The sequence below is a fragment of the Bombus impatiens genome, unplaced genomic scaffold, assembly GCF_000188095.3.
Source record: "Bombus impatiens unplaced genomic scaffold, BIMP_2.2 scf_0106, whole genome shotgun sequence".
NCBI lineage: Eukaryota > Metazoa > Arthropoda > Insecta > Hymenoptera > Apidae > Bombus > Bombus impatiens.
In genome coordinates, this window is record NT_176525.1 from 741,754 (window position 1) to 756,921 (window position 15,168).

Consider the following 15,168-nt stretch of genomic DNA (forward strand, 5'->3'; position numbering starts at 1 on the left):
AGGCGCGATGCAATTTGCACGGCTCAGAGTCACCAATTGGCCATACACTCGGGACACTTTTGTCGCTGATACGTGTCGTTGATTCAACGACCCATAGCGATTTTATCGAGGACATAAGTAGTTTGTAAGAGGAGGATCGATCGGTTTTGTATTCATTATTTTCATTCCTACTCGCGTGTTCTCCTCTCGTGTTCTCTGCTTCAATTCAATATTGTATTGATTCCGATACCGTATTTTTTTCTCTGGATGACTCAAGCAATGTGAGCGATTATTTAAATAAATTTAAAAAGTTAAAAGATTTTTTTTGAAATTGTTATTAAGTATTATTTGTAACGTCATTTACTGAAACGTTCTACCATTCTCTAGTGGATCTTATTACCAATTCTGTATTTTTATTTATCACTTGTGCCAATACGCGTGCCAATTTCTTGTCTCGTAGCATCAAGTCTCATTTGTGACAAACAGTGCTTACCACATAAACAAGAATTTAATATCAATTTTAATTTAATATATTAGATGCATCTAATCTAATTTACACGTGTCAGTACTATTGCACTCGATTATTGTCATTTAAAATTCAATCACTCAAGCTCTCGTACCAAACACTTATTCCCACAGGATATACAAGAGAAAAAAGAACCCGGAGAAGAAGAAGGAATAAGAATTTCGATCAAATAACTCATACACCGTCGCTTGTAATTAATCAAACGGATTTAAAGTCCATACATATCGCTCGATTAATTCCTTTTTTTCATTGTTGCAACAAAGAATCATATTGATATATTAACAATAGCGAGAATTCTCTTACTCAGCTCTTGTAACAGAAACGAAGTAAAAGACGGTTTAAATTAAAAGTAAAGTACGGTTTAAATAATTGGAAGCTATGTTGTACAATTTTTCAATTAACCTATCATTCGCGCGAACCTAACCTAATCCCTACCAACCTAAATAATACCGTCTCTTGTCGCCATGAACACCGGGTAGGAAAACGACAGGAGACTCGCGTTTGGTGCAATTTCCTTCCTCGAAGAGAGTCGCGGGCAGCCGAACTCTGCTTCTCAAAGGTTTGACCCGGTTGATACGATTACGGGTCGCCGTTTAAATTATCTTTTAGTGTCCTGGAGCTGGTAAAGTGGCCGGAATAATGAGCTCATTACCGTGCAAATTAGCTGTGCGATTCGTTGGCTCAGTCAAGGACGACGATATTACACGATAGTCGACGATACAAGTTCGAGAACGTTGCCAAGGAGCTCCATTGAAAAACGAGAGCCCGTGGTGAAGTACCCCCGCGCGTGTCACGGGGGTGCAGTGCGTATGTACTTGCACTCGCCTGTGTATATCCTCTTTTTCCGTAACAGGAGAAAGAGAGAAAGAAGCTTTTGTCGTGTTCACCGAGCGTCGATGAAAAGCAATCCCGGCGAATGAAAATAAACGGGTCCGGCCGGCCACTCGACGAACCAACTGGCGTGCGTGTTACGGTTGAGAGTTTAAAGAGGGTTGGATCGGGGGTTGAATCGGGGGGAGACGAAGGAGCACGTTCCAAGGCGGCGCAACACGAGGGCGGCAGCGCCAGCCAAGCTTCGATGTTTCACCCATGGTCGATCAGGAAATTGGCTCTCCTTTCGTCGTTTTATCGCGCGTAAAACTGTGACGCCTCTAACCCTGGTGACGACTTAATTTACCGGCACAATGCTTAGACCCAGCGAGAATTTCAACTCTCTTCTCCCTTCCTCTATTTCTTTTACCTTCGTTCGTTCTTGTATCTTTGCTACTGTCGCAAAGTTGCTGATTAATGGGTTCGAAGATCATTGGATCTTACCAATCCCCTTTGGGGTTTATTCCGACAGTTTCCATCATCTCCTAGAGATTGGTTATATCTTCCTTTTTTCTTTCTTTTTAATTAGTATCTTTCATTAATTTTTGTTGTATTTTTACGGTTGAAGTAACCGGTTGGCATCGCCAGCAATCATATTAGTTACACGTTGGGACGTATACACGTTAGGTGAAGTTAAATAACTTAACGCGTTCCAAGGATTTAAAGACACCTGAACATGGCTTCAGATTTATAGCCACCTATCTTTGTTTTATTGATCGTCTTATTTTTACAAGTTTATGATCTTTGTTGTTTCATTGGCGAGGCTCTTGCGGGCTTTAATAATGATTCCAATGAAGGAGAATAAGTATTCGCAATCTTAATCGCTTCAAACGAAAGTTTAATCTTTTACGGCTACCGGTGTGAAACTTTCCCTGAACGGCTACTCGTGTAGGAAAAATTGCGAGGAAGCTCTTTTGGAAGTTAGAGAGGAAGATTCTTACTGTAAAGAATCTTCGTCCGAAGTTTTGAATCGTAGATACCTGTGTAGCGCGATCCAGGGATCTTAAATACACAACAAAGATAATTTACTGAAGTAGACTATTAGGAAAATGTGGAGAGAAAAACGAAAAAAGACCTTTTAACCTAATGTCCAAGTAGAAACCTCGCGCAGTATTAAAAAATTATTGAAGCAAACGTCGTCTATTCTTATCTGTTTATCTTTTCTTGTTTAATCTTTACAGCGGGTATTTCGATCAAAAGTACTGTAGACGACACAGAAAATTTGTGGTATAAAAGTCTAATGTTCGATAGAAAAAATTTGAAAATATTCCTCTTTCATAATTAAAGAGGTATCTTATTTGAGCTTCAAATTCCTTCAACGTTTTACCACATTTCTTAAATCTTTTTTTTCAAATACTTCAGCTTAATAAAACGTGCGATAATATGAAGTAGGAATAGGCAACGTTGGAATTTGGGTTAACCTTGACGCCTTTGCTCACATTTTTACATTAGGTAACAGAAAGGCAAGAAAAAAGAATACAAAGAAAATACGGCAAGAAAAAAAGGAAAAATCAAATTTGTTATATTCACGAAGAAAGGGAAGAATTTCATGATGACGTGATATGACGCGACGTGACCCCAGGGCGTAGCATTTCCCGGCAACCAGCCGGAACCATCAAGAACACGGGAAAAGAACAGCGCGGGTATCCGTGGGCAGACTTTAAAGTAATAATCCAGAGACGAGGAACGAAGTAATTTCAATTGTAAATGCCCGGGTGTGGCTAACTTTGTTCGCTAAGGAAAATAGCCAAGACGCGGACCTTTCTTCCCATGATCAACCAGGATCAGAGGTGACAGTCATAGATTTAGTTCTAACGTGTTTAAATCGCTTTTCATTCTTGTAACGTGAAAAACACCAAAATGAGGAGGAATAAAACTAGTCTTCGAACTTGATTTATAGCTTTACATTTTCACGATCGCTAACGATAAATTTGTATTAGCTTACTTGTAGTAATTATTATACAATAGGCTGACCACTATTAACATGGGAATATTAATTATTTCAATATCTGAAAAATTTTGTTGACAGAAAATTTGGGTTACATCGGTGATTACGGTAATCCATTAAAAGAGACTAATTTTGTTCGATTGTTCTTGATCAATACACGCATGATTTTCCCAGATTTTTCTCGCAACAGTGTGAGTATTGTAGGAATAAATATATTTTATCGTAGCGGAGAATAGTTGCATTATGATGTTAGTTAGTAGTTCATTTGCATGTTTGATTATCGATTATTAAAGGTAGTTGAATTTGATTTGCATAAATACAATGATCGAGTGGATGCAAATTGGCACGTTGGTATGATTACGAAAGTACGATGACCGGGAATGAAACAGTCATATGTATCTTTTCAACTGCAATTTTTTTTATTTAATTAACTTCTTAGTTTTATCGAAACAAAGCGCATATGAGTTTGTAGAATATTTGATTTGCCATTTATTATTAATAAATAATTTAAACACGTTATTCACTGAATAAACTTCAAAACTTATATCCTTAGAGATCGAAGAATTCTCTGACCCATATGTTTAACATACTTCGTAACAAGTACTTTAAAACAGTACTTTAATACTAATTGGTATCAATGTCTGTTCCCATGTGTAATTCGGGTTAGAAACTCATTGCGTGAGCGTAGCTCTTGAATTACGTTGTTTTCTACTTCAAAAAATGTATCTTATTAGTAGAATAAATGTAAGTAAATACGTGCACCAATAGTGAAATTTCTTTTCACGTATATTTATAATTATCGAATATTACTTTTTACGTAAAAATGTAACGTCAAAAACAAACAGTAATTTGAGCAACGCGGGATCATCAAGCAACACTTCGTAGAAAAGCGAATATTGTTATTCCTCAGTGAGATGAGCTTCTTTAAACTGGAAAATATTTGTCAACAAGAATTGTCACGGAATCATCGCGGACACAAACTGTCATGGACTGTAGATATTTACGCAAATACATGTTTTTACGAAAACACTTAAAAAAAGTTGTCAGAAAATTGCTTCGCCTATTAAATATTATAACAAAAAACTGTATGTTAGATACTTCGTAGAATTAAATTCCACGCAATGTATACATTACCTTCGACATAACGTAACATTCAATAAATGAGAAAAAATATGTACATTGACAAAAAAATACGAACCGAAAATACCAAGAAAATAAAAGATATAATGGAAATAGAAGGCTATATAATTTCTATAAATGTGCAATGTTTACGAACATGTAAAAGACGGGAGATTGTTTAGACGCTTTCGAAGCGAAAGCGATGGAAACGAAAAAAAGGCATCGACCGATGGCATAAGAATAAAAACATCTGTCGTGGTTGAGTTTCGTACGACGCGATGCGTTTGAAAATCTCATTTGCCTCGACGATGTTTTTTTTTCTACCTTACTGGGACCATAGACAAACAGTTATGCATATCCTTTCTATATTTTTTCATCGATGCGAGCAAAATTGAAACGTGCTTTGCGAGATTGAAGGAAACGAATGACGTGGAAGGAATAAAATTAGACACGGAAAGGGGCAGCGAAAGAAGATATTATGACTCGCAATGGCGAACGTAAAAGTTTCTCGTTCGCGACGATATCGGAAACGGGGAGAAGGAAATTCAAGAAACAACTGTTGGAATGAACGATGGAAAAAAGGACGATACTCAACCTGGATGAATATTGTGCTCGATAGGAAAAGTAGATACTTATGTATTTCAATTGAAAATTCCTTTATCCGGTTAAGCGAAAAGAAGGGATGAATTAAAAAAAAAAAAAAAAAGAACTGCGTAGTAGAAAGTAGTAAAGAATTCCGCACGACGAAGAGAGTAATAAAAGAGATAAAATGATAAGAAACAGAAAGTTATAAGGAAATTTTAGGAGAAATGCAAGTGAAGTGCAGTAGCGTAGTAAGAGAAGTGCAAGTACAATAAAGTGAGATTTATATGCATATGTATATATTAAACTGATACTTGGAAATCGAGAAAGTTTTTGATACTGACAAGCTTCTTAACAAGTTCCAAAGAATATTTGCAACGTGCTGCATCTTAATACATATTTAATGAGCCAAGGTTAAATGTTCTAGTGGTAGTTATAGACGTCACCTTATTTTTCAAGGTACGGTCATGTACCTTGTAACTTGGCCATTAACGATCAACGATAAAACAATTCGAAAAATGTATTTCCTGGGTTTCTTACGAGTATCTCTCTTTTTTTTTTAAATGGAATAAATAAACAACAGAAAGGTAGATGAAATTGCCAATTCAACTCTTCAACGAGGCACTTGAAACTTAACAAGATTTAGATACCATCGAGCATTTTTACATAATTCATAAGAAAGAACATTTCAGCTTAGTAGGTGATTTAAGATTCTTCTACAGTATCTTACAACTCATTTCGTTTCGTGCTTATTGAAATTGAATAGCAAAAAAGTCATAAGATTACCAGTATATCTTTAACTTCTTAACGCCATAAGAAGAAACGGCGAGGAAGTATTATCGAAAATAGCACGATCAACTAGAAAGGAGTGAAACATTCAGCGAGAATCGAGAAAGAGTTCCGGACGCTAATATGGATCGAATTAAATTGAATATGCTCTCGCTAAACAGCAGGGATATGTTGAATTGAATTTGGACGGAAGCACCGGCTGTAATTCGATTCACGAACGTCTAACTGAAAAGCACGCTACTAGCACTCTATTTTTGCTATTCGACAAAGGAATACGATGATTGCATGGTTTCTAGGATAACAAGGGAAGAAAATATAAATAACATCGTACAATGGTACCTATGTTTCCGTGCGAGGGTGCAATAACGTTTGCAACTTCTACTTTGTATTCTCATTACGTGTTTCCTGCACGATTAATATTGAAACAAAAATGTCGGATGGTTGGCCAGGAAACGGAATTAATAAAACGTTACGTTTATTTCTCATTGTTACACTCGCGCAAAGTTACGGAATGCAGCAATGAACGTATGCCAAAAGACAGAATATAACACCTTTGTAAAAGTTTCGAATAATTTCGTAGAATCGGTAGAGGAGATACTTTTCTTGTAAGCAATATCAGAGAATAATTCTGATGTTGCTTATAAAACATTCGTTTGAATTACGATAATAAACGATAGTCCTTTTTTAATGATATTTTTCAACTCGCAAATTACAAATTATCGATAGATTCTCTTGCGTAATTGGAACGAGCTTGATAACGAAACGAATGAAATTTTACAAGTATACTTTCATTTGCAAGAAGGAACTCGAGTATACTTTACAAGTATACTTTCAATATTACAAGAAGGAAGCCAATCGTCGCTCGTTATTCACAACTACTGAATCGTTGTGCAAGGAGATTCAAGTTTAGGAGAAAAGAAACATAACAGATACAGAGTCGTTCTTGTAAAGAAAGTCAATGAATTTAAACTATGATTTGTTATTTCATCCATCGTATTGACCGGGCGAGATTTAATTATACCTGATATTCGTCCATTACCACGAGTAAACAAAATTTCCTTACTGCGAATAAATTCTCAGCTTGCCTCTCCGATTGTTCTCTGCCAACAACCTTCTGCATGATAAACGACAAAAACCTTCCCATGTCAACTGTCTGCAGCTAAAAAAAATTTCAGCGGAGCAAGAATACGAAAAACGTCAGGAACGGCCACGAAACGTGGGTACGATAAGCGCGAAAGTTAGCAACACGATTGCAGCGTGAGATGTCCCTTCCGTCCGGTGACGAGGGTGCTCGCAAGCGTAAGTGGTAGTTTAGAGTGTAAACGCGGTGCTACGAATCAGTTTCCTGGAGTCTATATTCATAACGAATAAGTTATTCAACCAGCCCAGGGTGTGCCTATCTGGTTGTATGTATAGGCCCGTCACGTTGTCTCGTATTATCCACATAATCGGAGAACGTGGAATGTAACCAGAGAGGAAGAGAAGGATTAAGCATAGATGAGAGAGTAAGAGAAGGAGAGAAGGTAAGAGGAGAAGAGATAGATAGAGATAGAGAGAGATAGAGAGAGAGAGAGCGAGAGAGAGAGAGAGAGAGAAGGAAAGTGACAGAGCATATACCTTATCCGTATGTCTCGTACTCGTCGTTGGCTCTGCCATCTCTGCGAGAGCGCAACCCTTCAGACTGTCTAGGGATCCGTGTACAAACCGCCGGTATACTTGAGCGATAATTTTCACAGTGACTGACAGCACTCGCAGAGCCGCGTCCTGCTGTTTCCCCGTTTTTATTTTCGAGACAGAGTATTAAGCTATTTGCGTTCACCGGATCCGGTCGCTTTGTTTTTCGACAACAACCTTCCCGCTTGACGTCTCGCGATAAAGTTCGATCGATACTTCTCGTTCGTTCGTTCGTACGTTCGTTCATTCGTTCGTTCGTTCGTTCTTTTTACCGTGGAGTTATTCCGCTGGAAAAATAAACCGAGCCGACGAGAATAGGATAGAGACAGGAATAGAGGAAGAGAGGTGGCACACGCTTCGAAACTTTAATTACGCGATTTCGTTATAATTATATCATATTTGGAAACGAGCATTTTTGCGTTCTCGGCTGCTATTGCTGGCATAGACAGCCATAGGGAGAACAGTTTCAGAGTTTCGTTCCGAATCGGTAACTTCTCGCGCTTTCCAGAAGTAACTTTTACCCAGCGTTGTCGATGAACATTTCGAATTTAGTTTCGCATCGATTCGCGCGTCAGCTCGGCTTCTGACCTGCCATTTTGCCATTTCCGAGGAAACGTTGCCTTTCGCGTGACGCCCACTTACTTTCGGTCATTTCGATGCTTACGTGTTTTAAGTACGTGTACCTACCTCTCTACGATACATACGCGTAATCGTGATAAAGATCGCATTTGACCTATCGCTTAATTCAAGTAACACAGACGTATCTTACTTAACGATGCGGCAATTTAGAAGAAGATACAAGTTACGGATAATATACCTTAATGCTAAAACTAAGTGATGTATAAAAATATCGAAGAGATCAAAATGAGAGATACACGGAGGAACATATAATGTAAAGGAAGAAGCATATCCATGTACAACAATAAAAAATCGCTTTTCCCTAAAAATAAGCATATCGTCGTAAACTTGCTAAATTTCTATGAAAAGTTACGAATCGGTCGTTTAAATCAGTCTGGTAATCCTAGTATCGAAGCTAAGTATTCTTATTTCTAAAAAATCAACGTTCTTCTACATCATCGTTTTCATTTTCTCAGTTACTATAATTCGATAAAATTAATTAGAAAGTGTTATATATACGTTAAAAATTCTCATGCGAATGTCGATGGTCTCTTGACGTATCATAAGAAGATGAAACATGTGTAAAACAAATGAAACTACCACTTTGATAGTTCTAGATACATTGATATACGGAGGATTATTTATCAGAAGTAGTAGCTGATACAGCCAGTCTTTGCTATCGATTTTATATTTTTTATATTTTTTAATAACATGGCTGACGATTTTGTGAATTTCTATTGGATCGGTAAACGTCGTCCCATAGTCCGTGAAACAACATCGATCGTTACACAGCGAAGTCGTGAGGTTGCTTTTGACATGCCGCATTCCGGAAAGAGAAAGACATTGTTCGAAGGAGAAATCATATTGCCTCGCTATATTATGCTAGCGATTTTAAAGAAAATACGATCGCAGCGAGGAAGGTCGCTGTTGCGTTGCGAATATCCGTGAAACTGTCTCTTTATATTTCCTGCTGTCTCGTGGTTTCTTCTGTCATAGGTTAATGTTTCACGTGCTTAAATCCCACTCGAGATATGCTGCTTAAAATGGTGAAAATCGCATGGAAATCCATCCAGTGGAACTCGAGATTAGCTCGAACATGCTACAGACGCTTGCTGGCAACTTTATTTTACGCTATGGATAGACAGAAGATATAGATTTTCAACTTGGACGTAGATTTACTACATTCTCTCGATCTGATCAAAGTCGCGTCAAAAGTTTGAAACGAGTAGAGGAACTTGAAACTGTTGCGAATAACGGAATGGTTAGCTGTAGGATGTTTCTATTGTAATTCCAGTGAAAAGGTGTGGACAAAGCTGGTAAATCGTTAAATAAGCATCGTTTAAAATCCGAACAACAACTTTGAAAAATTGCTTGAAGCGTTAAGAAACGCGTTAAGAAACGTGGAAGTTACTTCGATGTGAAAGCGCTAACAAATAGTACGATTTCTTATCAGTGGAATCCCTCGCTGTTTTTCTTTTCCTATTTGTACGAACGTTAATGATCATATAACCGCAAAAGAGATCAAATTTATTGAAAGTAGATCCCTAGTTTTCGCGCAAAAACGCCTCCCTTGTAATCATGCTATTTTTGCGTTTATTAATCATTTATCGCATTAATGTCGTATAATATTCGAAGCGAGTCATTCATCGAGTTACAAGGTATTTTCTTTGGAACTACCGCGATTATCACGCGATTATCACGAGTTTTCGAATTAAACGTTACACAAAAACCAATCGTTTGATGCAATACGTTTTTCGAATGTTCCATTTCTCCAAACTCCAGTGACATATTTTCATACGAAGATGACGAAGCTCTTGATAGCGCAAACAAAGATATTAATATTTTTCCCCACGACATCTCTATTTCGTCTACTACATCGTGTGATTTGTATGTTACAGACAAATGTATCCTACGAATGTTATCTCGCTCGTTACTGTACCATTCGATTCTATTGCGTCCCATTGTTATACCATTACGCTACCGCTTTATACACAGCAATTACGTACGTATTATTGGTTGAAGTCGTAACGCCAAGAATATCCGTAAAGCAGCCATCAGGCTGACTAGGATCATATCCATACTCCACCATTGCCTGGCGCCCGCCATAAGACACCGCTAACACCTTATCTGCTTATCCCTAATTTCGCACAATGCACTACCGGTGAACAAAGGTTGATTAAAGGTTTGCTTAGCCATTAAAATATTCCATTAACGTTCTCGCCTGTGTGCTATCGGGCTCACGGTGTAGGTGAGGTCAGGTGAACGGCGAAGAAAGAGGAGCTGCAGAGCGTATGAGAAAGTGAGACGAAGATGGACAGCTAGACAGAGGGAGACGTATATATCGTGGAGAGTGAAAGAGAGGAGAAGGTTAGTAGGCAGAGGAAGGACGAGACGATGGAGGAACCTTATTAAGGGTGTCTGTTCCGCCTCCTCGAGCGCTTAAATTTCAAACTGTCGCTCTACGAAACACGGCGACGTCGTTAAGGCTCGGCCGTCGAGATTAAAGGCTTTCGAGATTCGAGAGATTTAAAGTCTGGAATTGTCCGCAATTAGTGCGAAACGGATAAGGAGCGACTGGTAGGGTGGTAGCGAGGGATGGGACGATGGTAGAGAGTTGACCGGGTGGCGAGCTCCTTCAGGAAAAGTACAGAGAGCTTCCTGCAAGAAACGAAAGAGCCAGTAGAACGTTAACGAGAGAGGTCTTAAGATGCGTCGTGATCATTATCGACATTCTTCATTGTCTGAGCGATGTCGTCTCATCCTCGTCCGGACAAACGTATTGTTCTTACGAACGCAAATAAGACGATGTAGCTCTTTGTGAACGTCGTCGCGAAAGCCAATCGTCCGTATCAGTCGCGTCGACTGTTTGTTTCCCTTCGATTCCCGCGTTTTTTTTTCTGATTTTTCTTTCTTCTTTTCTCCCTTTTTTTTTTCTTTTTACTTTTCCCGGTTCGCTTGTTACCCAGCGTAATAATGGATATCGTCGAGAGACAGAATGAAAGTTACGGTAGAATAGATTTTCACCTACGCAGCATTTTCCATGACGATGGCTATTCAATTTTGATATCCTCTGTTTTTCGTCGTTTTGTAAAATAATCGTTGTTTCTCGGTTCGAGCATACGTACACACGCGTATCACTGGGCGAAAAATTATTAAACGCGGAAGCTAAGGATTTGGAAAAATGTTGGTACAGAATTTTGGCCGGTTAGAGAATTCGTTTTTCGATAATCGTTCGAAGCAATGGAAATTATTAACGATATTTGAAGCATTCGTTTAATCACTGATAATTATTAATATCTGATTTCGTTAGTAATAATTATTAACCACTCGACTGTTTAGCGATTGAAAGTAGGTTAGTGAATTTTTTCATTACGATCGAGTTAATTGTGATTAAATTTTGAAGGTTTCTAATAAAATATCGTTTACGCGTGCTTCCTATCGTTAAAAAGAAAACGAACGGAAGATTTCCGTGCTAAATAGAAGTTCTTCCTTTCGAATAGTATAATTTCTCTAGAGAAGTATATCACTCGCATCCGAAAAATATGTGTTAGATCCTCTTTCGCGTTTTTCACTGGAAAATTTTGAAATGAAAACATGGGCCTGGTAGCGTGGCGCACGTTCTTCGGAATGAAATTACAGTTTTTCCTTTTTGCTGGCGACGAGAGATTCTCTCTAACGAGACTTTTTCACGGGGAAATTTCCACGAGATATATTCCACGAACGAACGAACGCGGCACCGGTTGATCGAGAATTTTTATATCTAAAAGAAAAAGCCGGGAAGACGCAGTTCGTTAACCGGGCCACGATTATGCCCGTGATTTTTCGATTCGAATTTAAATAGAGCCTCGTTCGAGTCCTCCGTACGATTATTGTTCCTTTAACGCGGTCATAATATATGTACTCGAACATCGGTTTTCTCTCGAACGAACGCGACCGTCGTCCAACAAAATTTAACGAGCGAGTGAAAGTCGTTCATTTCTATAGTTGATGATATTCGTATTCGACGAGCGATGTATTTTGCTATTTGATACGTTTTACGATTACGAAGATTATTCAACGCGAGCCAAAGGCTAAACAGAGAAATAAAAGTTCACAGCGGCATGAAAGTTCTAATGTAAAAATAAAATGAAATATTTTATTCGTAAAACGAAAAATAGAGACATAGTGAGTAGTGAGATAAAGGTAGAATATTTTACGTTTAGAAATGAGACAAGAAAATATTTCGTGGGAAGCTAGAAGAGAAAGTTAAATTTGGTAGCCGTGCTGATCCGAACTCTGTACTTCGGAGGGTACTCGAGGAATAATATCGTGATTCCACTAGTTTGGATATGATAATTTTATAATGGGTCACATTTTTGTTAGAAATTCCTATTTCAGCTCAAGCAAACTTCGAATGAGAAAAATGGGGAAAATTGAGGAAGTATTTCTTTAGAAGGTTATCTGCTAGGATGATTCGTAGGATAAATAAATTTAGATATGTAGGGCGATAACATTCCGTAAAGTAGGCACTTGTTAGAATTGCGGTTAGAGCAAACGGTATTTCTTTCGTCACTTCGATTCAATTCGAATTGTCTCCACGCCAAGTGTTTTTAATTATACAAACAATTTATCTTTCAAGTACTGTAGACAAGTATACGTGTCATATTATATCGGTGAATGTCGCCAATATGAATTACAAACGTGTATGTGTTCAACGAGATTTTCCTACTACGAACCATCGAGATACTCGAAATACAAAAACGCGTTTCAGTATTTTCATACGGTTAGGTAACATATAGAAGACGATCTAGACGTTGTCTAGAGAATACGTTACGAAGAAACATTCAACTCTAGATTTAGTTCATCCAACGCTTAATGTTGAAGCAGTTCAGAAGTTTCTTCGAGTATGCGTTAAATTTTCTATCACCTGTGGGAAATTTCTTACTGTAATAGGAAATGCAGAATCTAACCAAAGATATTTCTCGTATTCATTGCATGTATTTTCACGTTTTTAAATCCCCAATTGTATTCGCGAATCCGCGCACGTACTTATCAATTGGATCAAACTCGGAGCTTTTAAACGAAAAGACTCTTTTTATTAGAAAAGTATGCGTACACAGAAAATCGCAAAAAATGAGAAATCATTCCTCGAAGGCCGATTTTTCAGAATTCACGTACGTGATAGTTGGAATAAAGGAACACGTCCCTAACAGACATACCGTACGAAACGTTTTCACACATGACTCACTCACTGATGTCCGAGATGCATTCATGCACACAAGTTACGCCGCATAGAACGTGGTCCTTTGATTCGACGGCTCGATAGGATGCGCAGATTCGCCGCCTCTATTTCACAAATTAGATTTACACGGGTGTCACGTGCTTGGTCGTTATCTCGTTTCCAATACGCGTTGCCGAGCGAAACTTTTAGAAAGAGGGTAGACGCACTCGCGTCCGTACACGACGAACGTGCGATTGTTTCCTGGACGGTGGAAGCAGCTGGTTTTTCCCGAAATAGCACTGCGAAAATCCCGGAACTATCGTCGATGCTTCCGCGCCTCTTTTTTCGCGGTAATTTTACGCGCCGGCGAATTCCGTCAGAGATACCCGTGAAATCAGTTCGCCCTTTCATCCCTCGTATCAGCACATCCACGTTGAAAAAGGAAGGTAGAAAAAAAAAAATTTGGGGAAAAATGGAAACGGCGTTTTGTGAAAATTTCTGAAAGCACCTGGCAGACTTCTATCGATCATCGTCTGACACGTAACGAAACGATGTATCCGAATGCGTAACGTGCACGAGTATATCAGTGACTGTCGAACACGGCTCTATCGCGCTCTTTTCACGAATCGGATCCATGCGAGACCTATGAAACTTCACTCAACGACCGACAAGGTCAACTCGCAAAGTTAACGGACAGCGTGACACACGCGGAAATAGACTCGAAATCGCAGGACACTTACCAACAAAAATTAGGCAGCTGGCCAGCATCGTTCGGATCCTGTCCCGTTCTTGGACCTCTTGGTCAACCTTGTCGAAGGCAACTTAAACGACGAGCACTTAGCCGGTGGTCCTCGAACGTCACACCGGTGCCGGCGCTCGGTCGTGGTGGAACGTGGTCGTGGTCGCGGTCGCGTCGATCGACCGGTAGTTAGTCAGATGTCGCGTTCGTTCCTCCGATCCTCTGTCCGTGACCGCGACGTACGCGCGAAGTAACACGCGACGACGAGGCTTCGAGGATCAGCGACGATGGTAAGTCACGGATGGTTAGGGACTTCTCTATCACACGGCGATCGGTGTCGTGATCGACGTTGATGGTGGTGCAGCCGACCGCGAAAGTGCACGCGGTGGCGGTGCAGGGTCATACGTGCGCGGCCAGACCAGTCGCGGCGTAAATCGGCGCCGAGGAGAGGAGAGGAGGGGACAGATAGGTGTAGATAGAGCGAAAGAGGTCCGGCAGAAAACGCGGCGCGTCCACCCTCGCGAAAGTCTTTGGCCTCCGGCACCGCCGGCCACGACTGATCGTACCGGAGAACCCCCGCGAGTCCTCGCGCGCATGCGTCCAACCCTCTCCCTCGCGAACTATAGCGATCCTTCTCGCGCGGACTTCAGCTTTCCACTGTCTCGCTTCTACTCCGATCGGCCGTGTCGTAGGGGTTGGAAAGGGTAGCTGCAGGTGCCACAAAGAATGAAAGGGAGGACGTACGGTGCGCGGCCGCTGCACGCATCCAGCATTCGTAGATGCTTGCGATGCGTTACGCTTTTGTCCGTTTCTCTCTCTGTCTCTCTTCCTTCTTTCATTCTTCTCCTTCTTTGTCTTTCTTTTCTATCGTTCCTCGATATTGTCTTACTATGAAGAAAGAAAGTTCTTTCCAGAATATACGATTGCGTCTTGAGGTACGCTCTGGATGTTCGACGTGAAACGCGAACAGGTAGGTGGATGATCAGGATGGGTTAGTTTGTGGTTTCTGGCTCGGCAAGTATCTTCTTCTTTTCTCTTGTACGTTTTTCACGAAATAGAATGCTACGTAAAGTAGGATGTTGATCCGACCGCTGTTTTCGTCGAGTTTCTGCTGTATATACTTG

The 15,168-nt window shown here is 39.8% G+C and overlaps 1 protein-coding gene across 9 annotated transcripts in view; it reads right to left on the reverse strand.

Annotated features, from left to right (window-relative positions):
- Positions 1 to 14,613, reverse strand: part of LOC100744920 (Down syndrome cell adhesion molecule-like protein Dscam2) — a 126,452-nt gene extending 111,839 nt beyond the window's left edge. For all 9 annotated transcript variants that reach the window (XM_024364732.2, XM_024364733.2, XM_024364731.2 and 6 more), the window contains exon 1: positions 14,046 to 14,613. In XM_024364732.2, coding sequence (XP_024220500.1) covers positions 14,046 to 14,073 — 28 coding nt within the window. In that variant the 5' untranslated portion in view covers positions 14,074 to 14,613. The remainder of the gene's footprint in view (positions 1 to 14,045) is intronic.
- Positions 14,614 to 15,168: the final 555 nt, after the last annotated feature.